Source organism: Catharus ustulatus, unplaced genomic scaffold (genome assembly GCF_009819885.2).
Source record: "Catharus ustulatus isolate bCatUst1 unplaced genomic scaffold, bCatUst1.pri.v2 scaffold_89_arrow_ctg1, whole genome shotgun sequence".
In the NCBI taxonomy this organism is placed as follows: Eukaryota; Metazoa; Chordata; class Aves; order Passeriformes; family Turdidae; genus Catharus; species Catharus ustulatus.
This window is the reverse complement of record NW_024879553.1, coordinates 22167-46426: the sequence shown is the minus strand read 5'-3', so window position 1 is coordinate 46426 and position 24260 is coordinate 22167. Positions and strand designations below refer to the sequence as shown.

Genomic DNA, 24260 nt, shown 5'->3' with positions numbered 1-24260 from the left:
TCACCCCCTGTGTCCCTGGTGTCACCCCCTGTGTCCCTGGTGTCACCTCTGTCACCTCCTGTGTCTCTGGTGTCACCCCTGTCCCCTCCCTGTCACGCCCCTGTGTCCCTGGTGTCACCCCCTGTCACCTCCCTGTCACCCCCTGTGCCCTTCCTGTCCCCTTGGAGGTCCTGGATGCCACCTTGAGGGGTGATCTGTGTCCCCCCCACCTTGTCACCTGTGTCCCCCTGACCTCTCTGCCCCCCCCACCTTGTCACCTGTGTCCCCCTGACCCCTCTGCCCCCCCACTTTGTCACCTGTGTCCCCCTGACCCCTCTGCCCCCCCACTTTGTCACCTGTGTCCCCCCGTGTCCCCCCAGGCATGCAGGGCTCCACCCCCCTGGACGTGGCGGCCGCCTCGGTCATCGACAACAACGAGCTGGCCCTGGCCCTCAAGGAGCAGGACCTGGAGAAGGTGGGGACACCCCAATGTCCCCTGCTGTCCCCTGCTGTCCCCTGCTGTCCCCTGCTGTCCCCTGATGTCCCCTGTGTGTCCCTGTCCCCTCACCTGTGCCCAGGTGAGCGAGCTGTGCGCTGCAGCGCTGCCCCACGCTGCTGCACCCCTGAACTCTGTGTGTCCCCTGCTGTCCCCTGCTGTCCCCTGCTGTCACCTGCTGTCCCCTGATGTCCCCTGATGTCCCCTGATGCCACCTGTGCCAGGTGGTGACGTACCTGGCGAGCTGTGGCCTCCAGAGCTGCCCCATGCTGCTGGCCAAGGGCTACCCCGACATCGGCTGGAACCCCTGTGGGGGCGAGAAGTACCTGGACTTCCTGCGCTTCGCCGTCTTCGTCAACGGTGAGAGGTCCCCAGGTGTCCCCAGGTGTCCTCTCAGGTGTCCTCAGGTGTCCCTCAGGTGTCCCCAGGTATCCCTCAGGTGTTCCCAGGTCTCCTCAGGTATCCCCAGGTGTGCCTCAGGTGTCCCCAGGTTTCCCCCAGGTGTCCCTCAGGTGCCCTCAGGTGTCCCCAGGTGTGTCCAGGCATCCCTCAGGTGTCCCCAGGTTTCCCTCAGGTGTCCCCAGGTGTCCCTCAGGTGTCCCAGGTGTCCCCAGGTGTCCCCAGGTATCCCTCAGGTGTCCCTCAGGTATCCCCAGGTGTCCCTCGGTGTCCCCAGGTGTCCCCATGTGTCCCTCAGGTGTCCCCCAGGTATGCCCAGGTGTCCCCAGGTGTCCCCCAGGTGTGTCCTCAGGTGTCTCCAGGTATCCCCAGGTGTCCCCAGGTGTCCCCAGGTGTCCCTCAGGTATCCCCAGGTGTCCCCCAGGTGTCCCCATGTTTCCCTCAGGTATCCCTCAGGTGTTCCCAGGTCTCCTCAGGTATCCCCAGGTGTGCCTCAGGTGTCCCCAGGTTTCCCCCAGGTGTCCCTCAGGTGCCCTCAGGTGTCCCCAGGTGTGTCCAGGCATCCCTCAGGTGTCCCCAGGTTTCCCTCAGGTGTCCCCAGGTGTCCCTCAGGTGTCCCAGGTGTCCCCAGGTGTCCCCAGGTATCCCTCAGGTGTCCCTCAGGTATCCCCAGGTGTCCCTCGGTGTCCCCAGGTGTCCCCATGTGTCCCTCAGGTGTCCCCCAGGTATGCCCAGGTGTCCCCAGGTGTCCCCCAGGTGTGTCCTCAGGTGTCTCCAGGTATCCCCAGGTGTCCCCAGGTGTCCCTCAGGTGTGCCCAGGTGTCCCCAGGTTTCCCTCAGGTGTCCCCAGGTTTCCCTCAGGTATCCCTCAGGTGTCCCTCAGGTATCCCCAGGTGTGCTCAGGTGTCCCTCAGGTGTCCCTCAGGTGTCCCCAAGTCCCCTCAGGGGAGTCCCTTTGTCCACTCTGTCAGCACTACCTGGATTTCTTTCACTTTGTCATCTTTGTCAACGGTGAGAGGTCCCCAGGTGTGCTCAGGTGTCCCCAGGTGTCCCCATGTTTCCCTCAGGTATCCCTCAGGTGGCCCTCAGGTGGCCCCAGGTACCCCCAGGTGTCCCTCAGGTGTCCCCAGGTTTCCCTCAGGTGCGCCTCAGGTGTCCCCCAGGTGTCCCCAGGTGTCCCCAGGTGTCCCTAGATGTCCCCAGGTGTGCCTCAGGTACCCCCAGGTGTCCTCAGGTATCCCCAGTTGTCCCTCAGGTGTGCCCAGGTGTTCCCCAGGTGTCCCTAGATGTCTCTCAGGTGTCCCAGGTGTCCCCAGGTGTCCCCAGGTCCCCTCCTGTGGGTCTGTGTTTTGGGGGTCCCTCTTAGGGGTCCCTGTGAATTTTGGGGTCCCGTTCCCTCAGGGAATTTCAGGGTGCAGCTACTGATCTGGGGTCCCTGTGCTGGGGGATTTAGGGTTCCCTGTTTTAGGGGTTTTGTGGGTTTGTGTTTTGGGGATTTTGGGGTCATTTTTGGGGTGATTTTTGGGGTGTTTCCAGGAGAGAGCGTGGAGGAGAACTCCAACGTGGTGGTGCGGCTGCTGATCCAGGGGTCTCTGTTTTGGGGCAATTAGGGTTCCCTGTTTTAGGGGTTTTGGGGTTTGTTTTTGGGATTTTGGGGTCATTTTTGGGGTGTTTTCAGGGGAGAGTGTGGAGGAGAACGCCAACATGGTGGTGCGGCTGCTGATCTGGGGGTCCCTGTTCTGGGGGACTTAGGGTTCCCTGTTTTAGGGGTTTTTGGGGATTTTGGGGTGATTTTCGGGGTGATTTTTGGGGTGTTTCCAGGGGAGAGCGTGGAGGAGAACGCCAACGTGGTGGTGCGGCTGCTGATCCGGAGGCCCGAGTGCTTCGGGCCGGCGCTGAGGGGCGAGGGCGGCAGCGGGCTCCTGGCGGCGATCCAGGACGCGCTGAGCATCGCCCAGGACCCCGCGCGCGACGGGCCCAGCGGGCGCCGGGAGAGGAGACCGTGAGGAGTGGGATTGGGATTGGATTGGGGTGGGATTGGGATGGGATTGGGATTGGGATTGGGATTGGATTGGGGTGGGATTGGGGTGGGATTGGGATTGGGAATGGGGTGGGAATGGGATTGGGATTGAGGTGGGATTGGGATGGGGGTGGGATTGGAAATGGGAATGGGATTGGGACTGGGACTTGGGATGGGACTGGAAATAGAACTGGGACTGGGATTGGGATTGGGATTGGGATGGGATGGGATGGGATGGGATGGGATGGGATAGGATGGGATGGGATGGGATGGGATGGGATGGGATGAGAATGGGACTGGGATGGGACTGGAAATAGAACTGGGACTGGGATTGAGATTGGAATTGGAATGGACTGGGGCTGGTGTTGGGATGGGACTGGGATGGGACTGGGACTGAGACTGGGACTGGGATGAGATGAGATGGGATGGGATGGGATGAGATGAGAATGAGACTGGGATGGGACTGGGACTGGGACTGGGACTGGGACTGGGACTGGGACTGGGATTGGGATTGGGACTGGGACTGGGACTAGGACTGGGATGGGATGAGATGGGATGGGATGAGATGAGAATGGGACTGGGATGGGACTGGAAATAGAACTGGGACTGGGATTGGGATTGGGACTGGGACTGGTGTTGGGATGGGACTGGGATTGGGACTGGGACTGTGATAGGATTGAGACTGGGATGGGATGGGACTGGGATGGGACTGGGACCCCCCCAACCCCCTGTGACCCCCCCTGGCCCCCCAGGTTCGGGCCCGAGGAGCCCCCCGAGGAGAACCGGGTGCACCTGGGCCACGCCATCATGTCCTTCTACGCCGCCCTCATCGACCTGCTGGGCCGCTGCGCCCCCGAGATGCATGTACGGCCCTGGGGGGCTTTGAGGGGCTCAGGGGGGTCCTGGGGGCGTCAGGATTTGGGGTGTGACCCCCCCAATTCTGTGTGACCCCTCCCCACAGCTGATCCAGGCGGGGAAAGGCGAGGCCTTGAGGATCCGGGCGATCCTGCGCTCGCTCGTCCCGCTCGAGGACCTGGTGGGGATCATCAGCCTCCCCCTGCAGATCCCGGCGCTGGGGAAAGGTGGGGAGGGGTCCCTAAAAGTGGGGAGGGGTCCCCAAAAATGAGGAGGGGTCCCCAAACCTAAAGGGACACCCCAGAATGTGGGGGACACCCCAAAATGGGGGGACCTGGTGGGGATCATCAACCTCCCCCTGCAGATCCCAGCGCTGGGGAAAGGTGGGGAGGGGTCCCCGAAAATGAGGAGGGGTCCCCAAAAGTGGGGAGGGGTCCCCAAACCTAGGGGGACACCCCAGAATGGGAGGGGAGTCACTGGGATGGAGGACACCCCAAAATGGCGGGATGCTGGGGTTTGGGGAATTCCAGCAGTTTTAGGGGACTCGCAGGGTTTGGGGTGTCTGGGGAATTTTGGGGTCCCCCAAAATTTGGGGGTGCCCCAGATGGGAACGTGGTGGAGCTCCCCAATGTCACCAACCAGGTTTGGGGGGTTTGGGGATTCCAGGATTTGGGGAATTCCAGGAGTTTTAGGGGATTCCCAGGATTTGGGGGTCCCTCTGAATTTTGGGGTCCCCCATAATTTTGGGGTGCCCCAGATGGGAATGTGGTGGAGCCCCCCAGTGTCACCAGCCAGGTTTGGGGGGGCTTGGGGATTCCAGGATTTGGAGAATTCCAGGAGTTTTAGGGGATTCCCAGGATTTGGGGGTGTCTGGGCACTTCTGGGGTCTCTCTGAATTTTGGGGTCCCCCATAACTTGGGGGTGCCCCAGATGGGAACGTGGTGGAGCCTCCCAATGTCACCAACCAGGTTTGAGGGGTTTGGGGATTCCAGGATTTGGGGAATTCCAGGAGTTTTGGGGGAATTCCCAGTGTTTGAGGGTGTCTGGGCACTTCCGGGGTCTCTCTGAATTTTGGGGTCCCCAATAGTTTGGGGGTGCCCCAGATGGGAACGTGGTGGAGCCCCCCAGTGTCACCAGCCAGGTTTGGGGGGGGTTGGGGATTCCAGGATTTGGGGAATTCCAAGATTTGGGGAATTCCAGGAGTTTTAGGGGATTCCCAGGGTTTGGGGATCTCTCTGAATTTTGGGGTCCCCCATAATTTGGGGGTGCCCCAGATGGGAACGTGGTGGAGCCCCGCATGGCCGCCAGCTTCGTCCCCGAGCACAAGGCGCCCATGGTGCTGTTCCTGGACCGCGTGTACGGCGTGCAGAGCCAGGAGTTCCTGCTGCACGTGCTGGAAGTCGGGTTCCTGCCCGACATGCGCGCCGCCGCCTCGCTGGACACGGTGAGGGGCGCCCCAAAACCTCCCTTGGCACCCCAAAACATCCCTGGGGTACCCTAAAATATCCCTGTGGTACCCTAAAATATCTCTGGGGTACCCTAAAACATCCCTGGAGCACCTAAAACATCCTTGAGGTACCCTAAAATATTCCTGGGGCACCCTAAAATATTCCTGGGGCACCCTAAAATATGCCTGGGGTACATAAAATATCCCTGGGATACCCAAAAATATCCCTGAGGTACCCCAAAACATCCCTGGGGTACCCTAAAATATCACTGGGGTACCCTAAAACATCCATGGGGTATCCTAAAATATCTCAGGGGCACCCCAAAACTCTCTACAGGGGAAAACCTTCCCGGGATGCCCCAAAACCTCCATGGGGCACCCCAAATATTCTCCATGGGATGGATTTGGGGATGCCCCAGATCTCTCTCTGGGATGGATTTGGGGTCACCCCAAATATTCCCTCTGGGATGGATTTGGGGTCACCCCAACCTTCCCTGTTGGATACACTCGGAATCCCCCAAATCTCCACCATGGGATGGATTTGGGGTCACCCCAACCTTCCCCAAATCTTTCTGGGACGGCTCCGCCCCCGGTGACGCTGTCGCCGTCCCCCCAGGCCACGTTCAGCACCACGGAGATGGCGCTGGCCCTGAACCGTTACCTGTGCCTGGCGGTGATGCCGCTCATCACCAAGTGCGCGCCGCTGTTCGCCGGCACCGAGCACCGCGCCATCATGGTGGACTCCATGCTGCACACCATCTACCGGCTGTCGCGCGGCCGCGCCCTCACCAAGGCCCAGCGCGACGCCATCGAGGAGTGTCTGATGGCCCTGTGCAGGTGGGAGCCCGGGTCGGGCACCGGAGCGGCCGCGCGGTCACTGAGGGGCTGGAGGTGGCCACAGAGCTGGGTCGGCCCTTGTGGTTGACTCAGGTGTCATGGTCAACCCAACTCAACTGTCATGGCCAACCCAACCGTCATGGTCAACCCAACCGTCATGGTCAACCCAACCCTCATGGCCAGCCCAAATGTCATGGCCAACCCAACTGTCATGGTCAACTCAACACTCATGACCAACCCAACCACCATGGTCAACCCAACCCAACTGTCATGGTCAACTCAACCCAACTGTCACGGTCAACTCAACCCTCATGGTCAACCCAACTGTCATGGTGAACCCAACCCAACCCTCATGGCCAACCCAACCCAACTGTCACGGTCAACTCAACCCTCATGGTTAGCTCAGCCACCATGGTCAACCTAACCACCATGGAAGTGCCATGCTCAACTCAGTCCCCGTGACCAACTCAACCGTCATGGTCAACTCAACCCTCATGGTCAATTCTACTGTCATGGTCAAGCCAACCCTCATGGTCAAGCCAACCCTCATGGTCAACCCAACTGTCATGGTCAACCCAACCCAACCGTCATGGTCAACTCAACTCCCATGGCCAACCAACTGTCATGGTCAACTCAGCACTCATGACCAACCCAACCACCGTGGTCAACTCAACACTCGTGGTCAACTCAACCCTCATGGTCAACTCAACCCAACTGTCATGGTCAACTCAACCCTCATGGTCAACTCAACCCTCATGGTCAAGTCAATCCCATGGTCAAACCAACCCTCATGGCCAACCCAAGCCAATCCCATGACCAGCCCAACGCCCTTGTCACCTCCCCAGGTCCCTGGTACCACCTGGTGGTCTCAGGTGACCCCAACCCCCCCTGACCCCCCCGTCCCCCCCAGGTACATCCGCCCCTCCATGCTCCAGCACCTCCTGCGCCGCCTCGTCTTCGACGTCCCCATCCTCAACGAGTTCGCCAAGATGCCCCTCAAGGTGAGCGCCCAAGGGGGGTCCCCTCGGTCCCCCCCACCCCCCCCAGACCCCGCTGACCCCCCGTGTGTCCCCCCAGCTGCTGACCAATCACTACGAGCGCTGCTGGCGCTACTACTGCCTGCCCAGCGGGTGGCCCAACATGGGCGTGAGCTCCGAGGAGGAGCTGCACCTGACCCGGAAACTCTTCTGGGGCATCTTCGACTCCCTGGCACACAAGGTGAGGGGACAGGGGACACGGGGACATGGGGACACAGGGATGGTGGCACTGGGGACAGGGGGATATAGGGATGGTGACACTGGGGACACTGGGGAGGAGCTGCACCTGACCCGGAAACTCTTCTGGGGCATCTTCGACTCCCTGGCACACAAGGTGAGGGGACAGGGGACACGGGGACATGGGGACACAGGGATGGTGGCACTGGGGACAGGGGGATATAGGGATGGTGACACTGGGGGACACTGGGGACACTGGGGAGGAGCTGCACCTGACCAGGAAACTCTTCTGGGGCATCTTCGACTCCCTGGCACACAAGGTGAGGGGACAGGGGACACGGGGACATGGGGACATGGGCATGGTGACACTGGGGACACGGGGACATGGGGACATGGACATGGTGACACTGGGGACATTGGGGACACTGGGGAGGAGCTGCACCTGACCAGGAGACTCTTCTGGGGCATCTTTGACTCCCTGGCACACAAGGTGAGGGGACAGGGGACACGGGGACATGGGGACACTGGGGATGGTGACACTGGGGACATGGTGACACTGGGGGACACTGGGGACATGGGGACATGGGGACATGGGGACATGGGGACATGGGGATGGTGGCACTGGTGTCCCCTGTCCCCACAGAAGTTCGAGGCTGAGCTGTACAAGTTGGCCATGTCGTGTCTGTGACACAGGGCTGGTGTCACTGCTGTCACTGGTGACACTGGTGACTCAGGGTTGGTGTCCCTGGTGTCCCCCTGGTGTCCCCTGTCCCCACAGAAGTTCGAGGCCGAGCTGTACAAGCTGGCCATGCCGTGTCTGTGACACAGGACTGCTGTCACTGGTGACACTGGTGTCACTGGTGACTCAGGGTTGGTGACAGGTGTCACTGGTGACACTGGTGTCCCTGTCCCTGCTGTCCCCACAGAAGTTCGAGGCCGAGCTGTACAAGCTGGCCATGCCGTGTCTGTGTGACACAGGGCTGGTGACACTGGTGTCACTGGTGACACAGGTGTCCCCTGGTGTCCCCTGTCCCCACAGAAGTTCGAGGCCGAGCTGTACAAGCTGGCCATGCCGTGTCTCTGTGACACAGGGCTGGTGACACTGGTGACACTGGTGTCACTGGTGACTCAGGGTTGATGTCAGGTGGCACTGCTGTCACTGGTGACACTGGTGACTCAGGGTTGGTGACACTGGTGTCACTGGTGTCCCCCTGGTGTCCCCTGTCCCCACAGAAGTTCGAGGCCGAGCTGTACAAGCTGGCCATGCCGTGTCTGTGACTCAGGGCTGGTGTCACTGCTGTCACTGGTGTCACTGGTGACTCAGGGTTGGTGACACCGGTGACACTGGTGACACTGGTGTCCCCCTGGTGTCCCCTGTCCCCACAGAAGTTCGAGGCCGAGCTGTACAAGCTGGCCATGCCGTGTCTCTGCGCCATCGCCGGCGCGCTCCCGCCCGATTACGTCGACGCCAGTTACTCGTCCCGCACCGAGAAGAAAGCGTCGGTGGACGCCGAGGGCAACTTCGACCCCAAACCCGTGGAGACCCTCAAGTATGGGCCCAGAGAGCTCCTGACCCATCCATCCTCATCCTCATCTGACCCCCGTGTCCCCCCCGTGCCCCCCTGACCGCCCCGTGTCCCCCCAGTGTCATCATCCCCGAGAAGCTCGACACTTTCATCAACAAATACGCCGAGTACACGCACGAGAAGTGGGCCTTCGACAAGGTGGGGACCCCCTGGGACCCCCAGATCCGTGAGACCCCCTGGGACCCCCTGGGACACCCCCAAATCCGTGAGACCCCCTGGGACACCCCTGGGACCCCCCTGTGACCCCCAAATCTGTGAGACCCCCTGGGACCCCCCTGGGACACCCCTGAGACCCCCCTGGGACACCCCAAATCTGTGAGACCCCCTGGGACCCTCCCTGGGACACCCCCAAATCTGTGATACCCCCTGGGACCCCCCCTGGGAACCCCAAATCCGTGAGAACTCCTGGGACCCTCCCAAATCTCCTCTATCCTCCCAAAATCTCCCCTGTCCCCCCACCAAATCTCCTCTGTCCCCCCAAATCTTTGTCCCCCCAAATCTCCCCTGTCCCCTCAATCTTTGTTGCCCCCCCCAATCTTTGTTGCCCCCCCCAATCTTTGTTGCCCCCCCAATCTTTGTCCCCCTCCCCAATTTTCCGCCCCCCCAGATCCAGAACAATTGGACGTTCGGCGAGGCCGTGGACGAGGAGGCCAAAACCCACCCCATGCTGAGACCCTACAAAACCTTTTCTGAGAAGGTACCGGGGACCCCCGGACCCCCCAAACCCGGGGGGGCTCCCCCAGACCCACGGGGACCCCCCCAAACCTGGGGGACCCCCCAAAAAACCCCCCAGGACCGAGTGGCCACCCCAGAGCCCCTCAAAGACACTCTGAGCTTTCCCTCATGGACTCCCCTGATTTTGGGATTTCCCCCCGATTTTGGGGGTGCCCCCGATTTTGGGGGACCCCCTTGAGCCCCTCAGATTTTGGGGAACCCCCCTGAGACCCCCCAAAAAACCCCCAGGACCAAGTGGCCACCGCAGAGTCACTCAAAGCCGCTCTGGGAACCTCCAACCTCTTCCTTCCTCCTCCTCATGGACTCCCCCGATTTTGGGGGTCCCCCTCGATTTTGGGGGTCCCTCCCCATTTTGGGGGACCCCCTTGACCCCCTCAGATTTTGAGGGACCCCCCAAAACCCCTCCAGGACCGAGTGGCCACCACAGAGCCACTCAAAGCCACTCTGAGCTTTCCCTCCTCTTCCTCATGGACTCCCCCGATTTTGGGGGTTCCCCCCGATTTTGGGGGTCCCTCCCCATTTTGGGGGTCCCTCCTGAACCCCTCAGATTTTGGGGGACCCCCCAAAAAACCCCCAGGACCAAGTGGCCACCCCAAAGTCCCCCAAAGCCGCTCTGGGAGCCCCAAATCCTTTCCCTCTTCTTCCTCATGGACTCCCCTGATTTTGGGGTTTCCCCCAGATTTTGGGGGTCCCTCCCCGTTTTGGGGGACCCCCTTGAGCCCCTCAGATTTTAGGCAACCCCCTGAGACCCCCCAAAACCCCCCCAGGACCAAGTGGCCACCGCAGAACCTTTCAAAACCACTCTGGGAGCCCCAAACCCTTTCCCTCCTCTTCCTCATGGACTCCCCCGATTTTGGGGATTCCCCCCCGATTTTGGGGGTGCCCCCGATTTTGGGGGTCCCTCCTGAACCCCTCAGATTTTAGGGAACCCCCTGAGACCCCCCAAAAACCCCCCAGGACCAAGTGGCCACCACAGAGCCCCTCAAAGCCGCTCTGGGAGTCCCAAACCCTTCCCTCCTCCTCCTCATGGACTCCCCCGATTTTGGGGTTTCCCCCCGATTTTGGGGGTCCCTCCCCATTTTGGGGGACCCCCTTGAGCCCCTCAGATTCTGGGGGACCCCCCAAAAACCCCCCAGGACCAAGTGGCCACCACAGAGCCCCTCAAAGCCGCTCTGGGAGCCCCAAACTCTTCCCTCCTCTTCCTCATGGACTCCCCGGATTTTGGGAGTTCCCCCCAATTTTAGGGCTCCCCCCGATTTTGGGGGTCCCTCCCCATTTTGGGGGACCCCCTTGACCCCCTCAGATTTTGGGGGACCCCCAAAACCCCCCCAGGACCGAGTGGCCACCCAGAGCCCCTCAAAGCCACTCTGAGCTTTCCCTCCTCTTCCTCATGGACTCCCCCGATTTTGGGGGTTCCCCCCGATTTTGGGGGTCCCTCCCCATTTTGGGGGTCCCTCCTGAAGCCCTCAGATTCTGGGGGACCCCCCAAAAACCCCCCAGGACCAAGTGGCCACCCCAAAGTCCCCCAAAGCAGCTCTGGGAGCCCCAAACCCTTTCCCTCCTCTTCCTCATGGACTCCCCCGATTTTGGGGTTTCCTCCCCCGATTTTAGGGCTCCCCCCGATTTTTGAGGACCCCCTTGAGCCCTTCAGATTTTAAAGAACCCCCTGAGACCCCCCAAAACCCCCCCAGGACCGAGTGGCCACCAAGAGCCCCTCAAAGCCACTCTGGGAGCCCCAAACTCTTCCCTCCTCCTCTTCATGGACTCCCCCGATTTTGGGGTTCCCCCCCCGATTTTGGGGGTCCCTCCCCACTTTGGGGGTCCCTCCTGAACCCCTCAATTCTGGGGGACCCCCCAAAAAAACCCCCAGGACCGAGTGGCCACCAAGAGCCCCTCAAAGCCACTCTGAGCTTTCCCTCCTCTTCCTCATGGACTCGCCCGATTTTGGGGGTTCCCCCCCAATTTTGGGGGTCCCTCTCCATTTTGGGGGACCCCCTTGAGCCCCTCAGATTCTTGGAGACCCCCCCAAAACCCCCCAGGACCAAGTGGCCACCCCAAAGCCCCCAAAGCCACTCTGGGAACCCCAAACCCTTTCCCTCCTCTTCCTCATGGACTCCCTGATTTTGGGGTTCCCCCCCGGATGTTGGGGGTCCCTCCCCATTTTGGGGGACCCCCTTGAGCCCCTCAGATTTTAGGGAACCCCCTGAGACCCCCCAAAAAACCCCCAGGACCAAGTGGCCACCACAGAGCCCCTCAAAGCCCCTCTGAGCTTTCCCTCCTCTTCCTCATGGACTCCCCCGATTTTGGGGGTTCCCCCCCGATTTTGGGGGTCCCTCCCCATTTTGGGGGACCCCCTTGAGCCCCTCTGATTTTGGGGACCCCCCAAAAACCTCCCAGGACCAAGTGGCCACCACAGAGTCACTCAAAGCCACTCTGGGAGCTCTAAACTCTTCCCTCTTCCTCCTCGTGGACTCCTCCGATTTTGGGGGTTCCCCCCCGATTTTGGGGATCCCCCCCGATTTTGGGAGTCCCTCCCCATTTTGGGGGTCCCTCCTGAACCCCTCTGATTTTGAGGACCCCCCAAAAAACCCCCAGGACCGAGTGGCCACCCCAAAGTCCCTCAAAGCCGCTCTGGGAGCTCCAAACCCTTTCCCTCCTCTTCCTCATGGACTCCCCCGATTTTTGGGGTTCCCCCCCGATTTTGGGGGTCCTTCCTCATTTTGGGGGTCCCTCCTGAGCCCCTCAGATTTTAGGGAACCCCCTGGGACCCCCCAAAAAACCCCCAGGACCGAGTGGCCACCACAGAGCCCCTCAAAGCCACTCTGGGAGCTCCAAATCTTTTCCCTCCTCTTCCTCATGGATTCCCCCGATTTTGGGGGTTCCTCCGCATTTTGGGGGTTCCTCCCGATTTTGGGGGTCCTTCCTGAACCCCCCCAATTTTCGGGGTGCCCCCAGGACAAGGAGATTTACCGGTGGCCCATCAAGGAGTCGCTCAAGGCCATGCTGGCCTGGGAGTGGACGGTGGAGAAAGCGCGGGAGGGCGAGGACGAGAGGGCGGAGAAGAAGAAAACGAGAAAAATCTCCCAAAATGCTCAGGTGGGACCCCAAAAAATACCTGGGAGGACCCAGAAATTATCTGGGGGGGACCCCAAAAACACCTGGGGGAACCCCAAAATTATCTGGGACAGGTTTGGGGTGTGGAGAAGGGGAAGGGGAGGATGAGAGAGTGGAAAAGAAAACCCGAAAAATTTCCCAAAATGCTCACGTGGGACCCCAAAAACACCTGGGGGGGACCCCAAAAATACCTGGGGGAGACCAGAAAATACCTGGGGGAACCCGAAAAATACCTGGGGGGACCCCAAAATTATCTGGGACAGGTTTGGGGTGGGGAGAAGGGGAAGGGGAGAACAAGAGAGTGGAGAAGAAAATGTGAAAAATTTCCCAAAATGCTCAGGTGGGACCCCAAAAACACCTGGGGGGAACCCAGAAATACCTGGGGGGGACCCCTAAAATACCTTGGGGACCCCAAAATTATCTGGGACAGGTTTGGGGTGTGGAGAAGGGAAGGGAGGGCGAGAGGGTGGAGAAGAAGAAAACGCGAAAAATTTCCCAAAATGCTCAGGGGGGACCCCAAAAATACCTGGGGGAGACCAGAAAATACCTGGGGGAACCCCAAAAATATCGAGAGGGGACCCCAAAATTATCTGGGACAGGTTTGGGGTGTGGAGAAGGGAAGGGGAGGATGAGAGGGCAGAGAAGAAGAAAACACGAAAAATTTCCCAAAATACTCAGGTGGGACCCCGAAAACACCTGGGGGGGACCCCAAAAACACCTGGACGATCCCAAAAATACCGGGGGGACCCCAAAATTATCTGGGACAAGTTTGGGGTGTGGAGAAGGGAAGGGAGGGCGAGAGGGCGGAGAAGAAGAAAACGCAAAAAATCTCCCAAAATGCTCAGGTGGGACCCCAAAAACACCTGGGGGAACCCCAAAAACACCTGGGGGAACCCAAAAAATACCTGAGGGGGACCCCTAAAATACTTTGGGGACCCCAAAATTATCTGGGACAGGTTTGGGGTGTGGAGAAGGGGAAGGGGGAGGATGAGAGGGCAGAGAAGAAAATGTGACAAATTTCCCAAAATGCTCAGGTGGGACCCCAAAAACACCTGGGGGGGACCCCAAAATCACCTGGGGAAGGTCGGGGGGGACCCCAGGATGGCCTCAGGGGGTGCTGGGGTCAATGGGGACCCTCCCCAAATTTCGGGGTCCCCCCTGACCCCCCTCCCTTCCCCCCCCAGGCCACCTACGACCCCTCCCACGGGTACAGCCCCCAGCCCGTGGACCTGAGCGGGGTCACCCTGTCCAGGGAGCTGCAGGTGAGCGCCACAAGTGGCACCAAATGTCACCAAGTGGCACCAGGTGTCACCAAGTGTCACCCCAGTGTCACCAAGTGTCACCCCAGTGTCACCCACTGGCACCCAAACCCCTCAAAATCTTCCCAAATCCCCCCAAATCCTCCCCAAATTCCCCTCAAATCTCCACAAATCCCCCTAAAAACACCTAAATCCCCCCAAATCCTCCCCAAATCTCCTAAAACCTCCCAAAATTCATCCAAATCCCCCTAAATCCCCCCAAATCCCCTGAAATCCTCCCCAAATCCTCCCCAAATCCCCCCTAAATCCCCTCAAATCCTCCCTGAATCCCCCTAAAAACCCCCAAAATTCCTCCCAAACTCCCAAAATTCCCCTCAAATCCCCCCAAAGCTCCTAAAACCAGCCAAAATTCCCCCTAAATCCCCCTAAAACCACCCCAAAATTCACCCAAATCTCCCTAAATCTCCTAAAACCGCCCTAAATCCCCCCAAATCCCCCCTAAATCCCCTCAAATCCTCCCCAAATCCCCCTAAAACCACCCAAAATTCCCCCTAAATCCCCTCAAATCCCCCCAAACTCCCCCAAAATCCCCCCAAATCCTCCCCAAATCCCCTCAAATCCCCCCCAAATCCCCCCAAAGCTCCTAAAAACACCCAAAATCCCCCCTAAATTCCCCCAAATCCCTCAAAATTCCCCCCAAATCCCCCTAAATCTGCCCCAAAAATTCACCCAAATCCTCCAAAATCCCTCTACATCCCCCCAAATCCTCCCCAAATCCCCCCAAATCTCCTAAAACCACCCAAATTTCCCCAAATCCCCCTAAATCTGCCCCAAAATTCACCCAAATCCCCCAAATCCCCCCCAGGCCATGGCAGAGCAGCTGGCTGAGAATTATCACAACACCTGGGGCCGCAAGAAGAAACTGGAGCTGGAGGCCAAGGGTGAGACCCCTCCCCAAATTATGGGGGAACCTCTGGGACCCCCCTGGGACATCCCTGGGGCACCCCCAAGGGTGAGACCCCTCCCCAAATTATGGGGGGACCCCTGGGGACACCCCTGGGACCCCTTGGGACCCCTCCCCAAATTATGGGGGGGAGCGGGGTGTTGATTTGGGGGGGTTTCAATGCTGATTTTGGGGGGTTCTAAGGCAGTTTTTGGGGTCTCTAATCCCGATTTTGGGGTTCAGGGGGATTCAGGGTGATGATTTTGGGGTTCAATCCCAATTTAGGGATTATGGGGGGGTTAATGGTGATGATTTTGGGGTTCACTCCCGATTTTGGGGTTTGGGGGGGGTTCTAAGGCAGTTTTTGGGGGTCTCTAATCCTGATTTTGGGGTTCAGGGGGGTTCAGGGTGATGATTTTGGGGTCTCTAATCCCGATTTTGGGGTTTGGGGGGGTTCTAAGTCAGTTTTTGGGGGTCTCTAATCCTGATTTTGGGGTCTCTAATCCCGATTTTGGGGTTTGGGGGGGGGTTCTAAGGCAGTTTTTGGGGGTCTCTAATCCTGATTTTGGGGTTCAGGGGGTTCAGGGTGATGATTTTGGGGTCTCTAATCCCGATTTTGGGGTTTGGGGGGGTTCTAAGTCAGTTTTTGGGGGTCTCTAATCCCGATTTTGGGGTCTCTAATCCCGATTTTGGGGTTCAGGGGGGTCTCTAATCCCGATTTTGGGGTCTCTAATCCCGATTTTGGGGTATCTAATCCCGATTTTGGGGTTCAGGGGAGTCTCTAATCCTGATTTTGGGGTCTCTAATTCTGTTTTTGGGGTTTAGGGGGGGGTTCCCACCCCCTGCTGGTCCCCTACGACACCCTGACGGCCAGGGCAGTTTTGGGGGGGTTTCATGGTGTTTATTTTGGGGTTCACTCTCGATTTTGGGGTTCAGGGGGGGGTTCCCACCCCCTGCTGGTCCCCTACGACACGCTGACGGCCAAGGAGAAGGCGCGGGACCGGGAGAAGGCGCAGGAGCTGCTCAAGTTCCTGCAGCTGCACGGATACGCCGTCACCCGGTGAGGGGGGACCCCAAAAACCCATCAGGGGACCCCAGAAACATCCTGGGGAACACTAAAAACATCCTGGGGACACCAAAAACATCCTGGGGACACCAAGAACATCCTGGGGACCCCAGAAACATCCTGGGGACCCCAAAAACATCCTGGGGACACCAAAAACATCCTGGGGTACCCTAAAAACATCCTGGGGAACCCTAAAAACATTCTGGGGAACCTGAAAAAACCCACCAGGGCAACCCAGAAATCTCCTGGGGAACCCTAAAAACATCCTGGGGACCCCAAAAACACCCTGGGGACCCCAAAAACATCCTGGGGTACCCTAAAAACCCCCTGGGGACACCAAAACATCCTGGGGCACCCTGAAAACATCCTGGGGACAATAAAAACATCCTGGGGACCCCAAAATACCCACGAGGGGCACCCCAAAAACATCCTGGGGCACCCTAAAAACATCCTGGGGAACCCTAAAAACCCATCAGGGGACCCCAAAAACATCCTGGGGTACCCCAAAAAACCTTCTGGGGTATCCCAAAATACCGACCTGGGGACCCCAAAATATCCTGGGGACCCTAAAAACCCACCAGGGGAACCCGAAAAACCCACCAAGGATACCCCAGAAACCTCCTGGGGAACCCTAAAAACATCCTGGGGACCCCAAAAACATTCAGGGGAACCCAAAAACATCCTGGAGACCCCAAAATATCCATCTGGGGATCCCAAAAACCTCCTGGGGACACCAAAAAACCACCAGGGGAACCCAAAAAACCCAGCAGGGGAACCCGAAAAACCCACCAGGGGCACCCCAAAAATCCTGGGGACCCCAAAAACATCCTGGGGAACCCTAAAAACATCCTGGGGACACCAAAAACCCACCTGGGGACCCCAAAATCTCCACCTGGGATACCTGAAATTCCACCCCAAAATATCCACCCCAAAACCCCCAGGGAACCCTAAAATACCCACCCCAAAACCCCCCTGGGGACCCCAAAATATCCACCAGGGATCAGGAGGGGATTTTGGGGAGGGGTCTCTGAGTCTGGGATCCCTCCAGGGGGTCAGGAGGGGATTTTGGGGAGGGGTCTCTGAGTCTGGGGTCCGCAGGGGGCTCAAGGACATGGAGCTGGACACGTCGTCCATCGAGAAGCGATTCGCCTTCGGCTTCCTGCAGCAGCTGCTGCGCTGGATGGACATCGCCCAGGAGTTCATTGCGCACCTGGGTGAGACCCCAAAACATCCTGGGGGACCCCAAAAAATCCTGAGGGACCTCAAAATCCCAGAGGGACCCCAAAACCCGGGGTGATCCCAAAAATCCCGGGCTGAAACCCCAAAAATTCCGAGTGAAACCCCAAATCCCTGGATGGACATCGCCCAGGAGTTCATTGCTCACCTGGGTGAGACCCCAAAACATCCTGGAGAACCCCAAAAAATCCTGGGGGGACCCCAAAAATCCATCAGAATACCCCAAACCCGGGGGGACCCCAAAATCCCTGAGTGAAACCCCAAAGCTCTGAGTGAAACCCCAAATCCCTGGATGGACATCGCCCAGGAGTTCATTGCTCATCTGGGTGAGACCCCAAAACATCCTGGGGGACCCCAAAATCCCTGAGGGACCCCAAAAATCCGGGGGGACCCCAAAATCCCTGAGGGACCCCAAAAATCCCGAGTGAAACCCCAAAAATTCCGGGGTGAAACCCCAAAAATCCTGAGTGAAACCCCAAAGCCCTGGATGGACATCGCCCAGGAGTTCATTGCGCACCTGGGTGAGACCCCAAAATCCCATCAGGACACCCCAAAAATCCATCAGGATACCCCAAATTCCCTGAGGGACCCCAAAACCCTGAGGGACCCCAAAAAATCCTGAGGGATCCCAAAATCCCTGAGAGACCCCAAAATCCCTGAGTGAAACCCCAAAAATCCTGAGTGAAACCCCAAAGCCCTGGATGGACATCGCCCAGGAGTTCATTGCTCACCTGGGTGAGACCCCAAAAAATCCTGGGGGACCCCAAAATCCCTGAGGGACCCCAAAATTCCAGGGGGACCCCAAAAACCCGGGGAGACCCCAAAAATCCCTGAGTGAAACCCCAAAAATCCCGGGGTGAAACCCCAAAGCCCTGGATGGACATCGCCCAGGAGTTCATTGCTCACCTGGGTGAGACCCCAAAATCCCTGAGGGACACCCCAAAAAATCCCTGAGGGACCCTAAAAATCCATCAGGATACCCCAAACCTGGGGGGGACCCCAAAATCCCTGAGTGAAACCCCAAAAATCCTGAGTGAAACCCCAAAGCCCTGGATGGACATCGCCCAGGAGTTCATTGCACACCTGGGTGAGACCCCAAAACATCCTGGGGGACCCCAAAAAATCCTGAGGGACCCCAAAACCCTGAGGGACCCCAAAATCTCAGAGGGACCCCAAAATCCCTGAGTGAAACCCCAAAAATCCCGGGTGAAACCCCAAACCCCTGGATGGACATCGCCCAGGAGTTCATTGCGCACCTGGGTGAGACCCCAAAAAATCCTGGGGGACCTCAGAAATCCCTGAGGGATCCCAAAATCCCTGAGGGACCCCAAAAATCCATCAGGATACCCCAAAAATCCCGGAGTGAAACCCCAAAAATCCCGGGTGAAACCCCAAAAATCCCAGGGTGAAACCCAAAAATCTGGGGTGAAACCCCAAATCCCTGGATGGACATCGCCCAGGAGTTCATTGCTCGCCTGGGTGAGACCCCAAAACATCCTGGGGGACCCCAAAAACCCGGAGTGATCCCAAAAATCCGGGGGGACCCCAAAATCCCAGAGGGACCCCAAAATCCCATCAGAACATCCCAAACCTGGGGGGACCCCAAAAATCCCGAGGTGAAGCCCCAAAAATCCCGAGTGAAACCCCAAAATCCTGGATGGACATCGCGCAGGAGTTCATTGCTCACCTGGGTGAGACCCCAAAAAATCCTGGGGGACCCCAAAAAATCCCTGAGGGACCCCAAAAATCCCTGAGTGAAACCCCAAAGCCCTGGATGGACATCGCCCAGGAGTTCATTGCTCACCTGGGTGAGACCCCAAAAACCCCTGAGGGACTCCAAAAATCCTGAGGGATCCCAAAAATCCTGAGGGACCCCAAAAACTGGGAGTGATCCCAAAAATCCCTGAGTGAAACCCCAAAAATCCCGAGTGAAACCCCAAAAATCCTGAGTGAAACCCCAAAGCCCTGGATGGACATCGCCCAGGAGTTCATTGCACACCTGGGTGAGACCCCAAAATCCCTGAGGGACCCCAAAAAATCCTGGGGGACCCCAAAACCCTGAGGGACCCCAAAATCCCAGAGGGACCCCAAAATCCCAGAGGGACACCCCAAACCCTTGAGGGGACACCCCAAAATCCCATCAGGACACCCCAAAATCCCATTGGGACCCCCCCAAAATCCCATCAGGACACCCCAAAATCCCAGAGGGATGCCCCAAAATCCCATCAGGACACCCCAAAATCCCTGAGGGGACACCCCAAAATCCCATCAGAACACCCCAAAATCCCATCAGGACACCCCAAAATCCCAGAGGGGACATCCCAAAATCCCAGAGGGGACCCCCCAAAACCCCGAGGTCCCCCCCTGAACCCCGTTTTCCCGCAGAGGCCGTGGTCAGCAGCGGGAGGGTGGAGAAATCTCCCCACGAGCAGGAGATCAAATTCTTCGCCAAGGTTTGGGGGATCCCAAAAAACGGGATGGGGGACCCCAAAAATGGGATGGGGATCCCAAAAATGGGATGGGACACCCCAAAAATGGGATGGGGATCCCAAAAATGGAATGGGGGATCCCAAAAATGGGATGGGAAACCCCAAAAATGGGATAGGGGATCCCAAAAATGGGATGGGAGACCCCAAAAATGGGATGGGGATCCTAAAAATGGGATGGGAAACCCGAAAAATGGGATGGGGATCCCAAAAATGGGATGGGACACCCCAAAAATGGAGTGGGGATCCCAAAAACTGGATGGGAAACCCCAAAAATGGGATGGGAGACCCCAAAAATGGGATGGGGATCCCAAAAATGGGATGGGAGACCCCAAAATGGGATGGGAGACCCCAAAAATGGGATGGGGATCCCAAAAACGGGATGGGGATCCAAAAAAAGGGATGGGAAACCCCAAAAACGGGATGGGGATCCCAAAAACGGGATGGGAGACCCCAAAAATGGGATGGGAAACCCCAAAAATGGGATGGGGGATCCCAAAAAATGGGATGGGGGATCCAAAAAATGGGATGGGGATCCAAAAAATGGGATGGGGATCCCAAAACGGGGATGGGAAACCTCAAAAATTGGATGGGAGACCCCAAAAATGGGATGGGGGATCCCAAAATGGGATGGGAGACCCCAAAATGGGATGGGAGATCCCAAAAATGGGATGGGAAACCCCAAAAATGGGATGGGGATCCCAAAAATGGGATGGGAGACCCCAAAATGGGATGGGGATCCCAAAAATGGGATGGGAAAACCCCAGAAATGGGATGGGGATCCCAAAAATGGGATGGGAGACCCCAAAATGGGATGGGAAACTCCAAAAATGGGATGAGAGATCCCAGAAATGGGATGGGGATCCCAAAAATGGGGATGGGAGACCCCAAAAACGGGATGGGGGATCCCAAAAATGGGATGGGGGATCCCAAAAATGGGATGATGTTCCCAAAAATGGGATGGGGACTCCAAAAATGAGATGGGGATCCCAGAAATGGGATAGAAACCCCAAAAATGGGATGGGGATCCAAAAAATGGGATGGGAGACCCCAAAAATGGGATGGGAGATGCCAGAAATGGGATGGGACACACCAAAAATGGGATGGGGATCCCAAGAAGGGGATGGGAGACCCCAAAAATTTGGATGGAACACCCCAAAAATGGGATGGAGATCCCAGAAATGGGATGGGAAACCCCAAAAATTGGGATGGGAGACCCCAAAAATGGGATGGGAGATCCCAAAAATGGGATGGGGATCCCAAAAACGGGATGGGGATCCCAAAAATGGGATGGGACACCCCAAAAATGGGATGGGGATCCCAAAAATGGAATGGGAAACCCCAAAAATGGGATGGAAAACCCCAAAAATGGGATGAGACACCCCAAAAATGGGATGGGGGATCCCAAAAAAGGAATGGAAACCCCAAAAATTGGGATGGGAAACCCCAAAAATGGGATGGGACACCCCAAAAATGGGATGGGGATCCAAAAAATGGGATGGGAAACCCCAAAAATGGGATAGGGGATCCCAGAAATGGGATGGGACATCTCAAAAACGGGATGGGGATCCCAAAAATGGAATGGGGATCCCAGAAATGGGATGGGACACCCCAAAAACGGGATGGGGACCCCAAAAATGGGATGGGGGATCCAAAAATGGAATGGGGATCCCAGAAATGGGATGGGAAACGCCAAAAATTGGGATGGGACACCTCAAAAATGGGATGGAAAACCCCAAAAATGGGGATGGGACATCTCCAAAAGGGGATATTTGGGGTCTCTATGGCATATTTGGGTTCTTTATGGGATATTTGGGTTCTGTATGGGATATTTGGGGTCTCTATGGGGTATTTGGGGTTCTCAGTCGGTTTTTGGGGTCCTGTCCCCCCAGATTCTGCTGCCCCTGATCAATCAATATTTCCACAACCACTGCCTGTACTTCCTGTCCACCCCGACCTGTTTGGGTTCTCTATGGGATATTCGGGTTCTTTATGGGATTTTTGGGGTCTCTATGGGATTTTTGGGGTCTCTATGGGATTTTTTGGGGTCCTGACCCCCGTTTCTCCCCAGATTCTGCTGCCCCTGATCAATCAATATTTCCACAACCACTGCCTGTACTTCCTGTCCACCCCGACCTGTTTGGGTTCTCTATGGGATATTTGGGTTCTTTATGGGATATTTGGGGTCTCTATGGGATATTTGGGGTTCTCAGTCTGTTTTTGGGGTCCTGTCCCCCCAGATTCTGCTGCCCCTGATCAATCAATATTTCCACAACCACTGCCTGTACTTCCTGTCCACCCCGGCCCAGGTGCTGGGCAGCGGCGGCCACGCCTCCAACAAGGAGAAGGAGATGATCACCAGGTGGGACCCCAAAAAATCCACCCCAAATCCTGGCTGTGGGGTCCCCAAAACCCCAAATCCTCCTCATGGGGTCCTCAAAACCCCAAATCCTTGGGATGGGGTCCCCAAAATCCCAAATCCCCCCTTAGATCCCTTCCCTGGGGTTTTGGGGATTTGTGGTTTTGGGGATTTGGGATTTTGTGGATTTGGGGATTTGGGGTTTTGGGTTTTTGGGGTTTTGGGGATTTGGGGTTTTGGGGATTTGGGGATTTGGGGATTTGGGGATTTGGGATTTGGGGTTTTGGGATTTTGGGGATTTGGGGATTTGGGGATTTGGGGATTTTGGTGTTTTGGGGATTTGGGGATTTGGGATTTTGTGGTTTTGGGGATTTGAGGATTTGAGGATTTGGGATTTGGGGTTTTGGGGTTTTGGGGATTTGGGGTTTTGGGGATTTGGGGTTTTAGGGATTTGGGGATTTGGGGTTTTGGGGATTTTGGGATTTTGGAATTTTGGGATTTTGGGGATTTGGGGATTTGGGGATTTGGGGATTTGGGGATTTGGGATTTGGGGTTTTGGGATTTTGGGGATTTGGGGATTTGGGGATTTGGGGATTTTGGTGTTTTGGGGATTTGGGGATTTGGGGTTTTGGGATTTTGGGGATTTGGGATTTTGGGGATTTGGGGTTTGGGGTTTTGGGAATTTGGGGTTTTGGGGATTTGGGGTTTTGGGGTTTTGGGAATTTGGGGATTTGGGATTTTGGGGATTTGGTGATTTGGGATTTTGGGGATTTGGGATTTTGGGGATTTGGGGATTTGGGGATTTTGGGGTTTTGGGAACCCCCCCTGACCCCCCTCTTTTTTCCCGCCCCAGCCTGTTCTGCAAACTCGCTGCGCTCGTCCGGCACCGAGTGTCGCTCTTCGGTAACTGGGAGCACTGGGAGGGACTGGGAGGGACTGGGAGGACACTGGGGGGACACTGGGGGACACTGTGGGACACCGGGGTGTGACACCAGTGCCACTGTCCCCCCCCAATGTCCCCGTGTCCCCCTCCAGGCACGGACGCCCCGGCCGTGGTGAATTGTCTGCTCATCCTGGCCCGGTCCCTGGACGCCAGGTGGGGACAGGGGGACACCTGGGGACATCCTGGGGACAGTGAGGACATCGTGGGGACAGGGGGAGCACTGTGGATGTGTGGCTGTGTGTCCCCAATGTCCCCACTGTCCCCAGGACGGTGATGAAGTCCGGCCCCGAGATCGTCAAGGCCGGGTTGTCCCTGTGTCTGTCCCTGTGTCTGTCCCTGTGTCCCCAATACCCCTGATGTCCCTGATGTCCCTGATGTCCCCAGTGTCCCCCTGATGTCCCCAATGTCCCCACTGTCCCCAGGACGGTGATGAAGTCCGGCCCCGAGATCGTCAAGGCCGGGCTGTGTCCCTGTGTCTGTCCCTGTGTCCCCAATACCCCCAATGTCCCCAATACCCCCAATGTCCCCAATACCCCTGATGTCCCTGATGTCCCCAATGTCCCCAATGTCCCCCTGATGTCCCCACTGTCCCCAGGACGGTGATGAAGTCCGGCCCCGAGATTGTCAAGGCCGGGCTGTCCCTGTGTCTGTCCCTGTGTCTGTCCCTGTGTCTGTCCCTGTGTCCCCAATACCCCTGATGTCCCCAATGTCCCCAATGTCCCCCTGATGTCCCCACTGTCCCCAGGACGGTGATGAAGTCCGGCCCCGAGATCGTCAAGGCCGGGCTGTGTCCCTGTGTCTGTCCCTGTGTCTGTCCCTGTGTCTGTCCCCAATGTCCCTGTGTCCCCAATGTCCCCAATGTCCCCACTGTCCCCCTGATGTCCCCAATGTCCCCCTGATGTCCCCACTGTCCCCAGGACGGTGATGAAGTCCGGCCCCGAGATCGTCAAGGCCGGGCTCCGCTCGTTTTTCGAGTCGGCCGCCGAGGACATGGAGAAGTTGGGGGAGCAGCTGAGGCTGGGCCGGGGGACCCCGACCCGCGCCCCCACCAAGGGGGTGGCACAGAATGTCACCTACACCTCGGTGGCACTGCTGCCCGTCCTCACCGCGCTCTTCGAGCACCTGGCACAACACCAGTTCGGGGATGATGTCATCTGTGAGTGGCACGGGGACAGGGACAGGGGGACAGGGACAGCAGGGACAGGGACAGGGGGAGATGGGGACAGGGGGACAGGAGACAGGGGGACAGAGGGACAAGGGGAGATGGGGAGATGGGGACAGGGGGA

General features: G+C 57.8%; 1 protein-coding gene across 1 annotated transcript in view; it reads left to right on the top strand.

Moving 5' to 3' along the window:
* The window catches only part of LOC117011555 (ryanodine receptor 1-like), a gene marked incomplete at its 3' end in the record, with an annotated part of 126799 nt that overhangs the window by 80534 nt on the left and 22005 nt on the right, over nt 1–24260 (top strand). The window contains 22 exon segments of the mRNA XM_033086980.1: nt 360–454; nt 700–835; nt 2696–2876; nt 3647–3758; nt 3856–3976; nt 5024–5193; nt 5813–6033; nt 6944–7034; nt 7111–7251; nt 8634–8797; nt 8893–8971; nt 9441–9530; nt 12524–12664; nt 13867–13944; nt 14807–14882; nt 15821–15944; nt 17049–17164; nt 19572–19639; nt 21913–22034; nt 22885–22934; nt 23067–23127; nt 23892–24130. Of these exon segments, the coding sequence (XP_032942871.1) occupies nt 360–454; nt 700–835; nt 2696–2876; nt 3647–3758; nt 3856–3976; nt 5024–5193; nt 5813–6033; nt 6944–7034; nt 7111–7251; nt 8634–8797; nt 8893–8971; nt 9441–9530; nt 12524–12664; nt 13867–13944; nt 14807–14882; nt 15821–15944; nt 17049–17164; nt 19572–19639; nt 21913–22034; nt 22885–22934; nt 23067–23127; nt 23892–24130 (2676 nt within the window).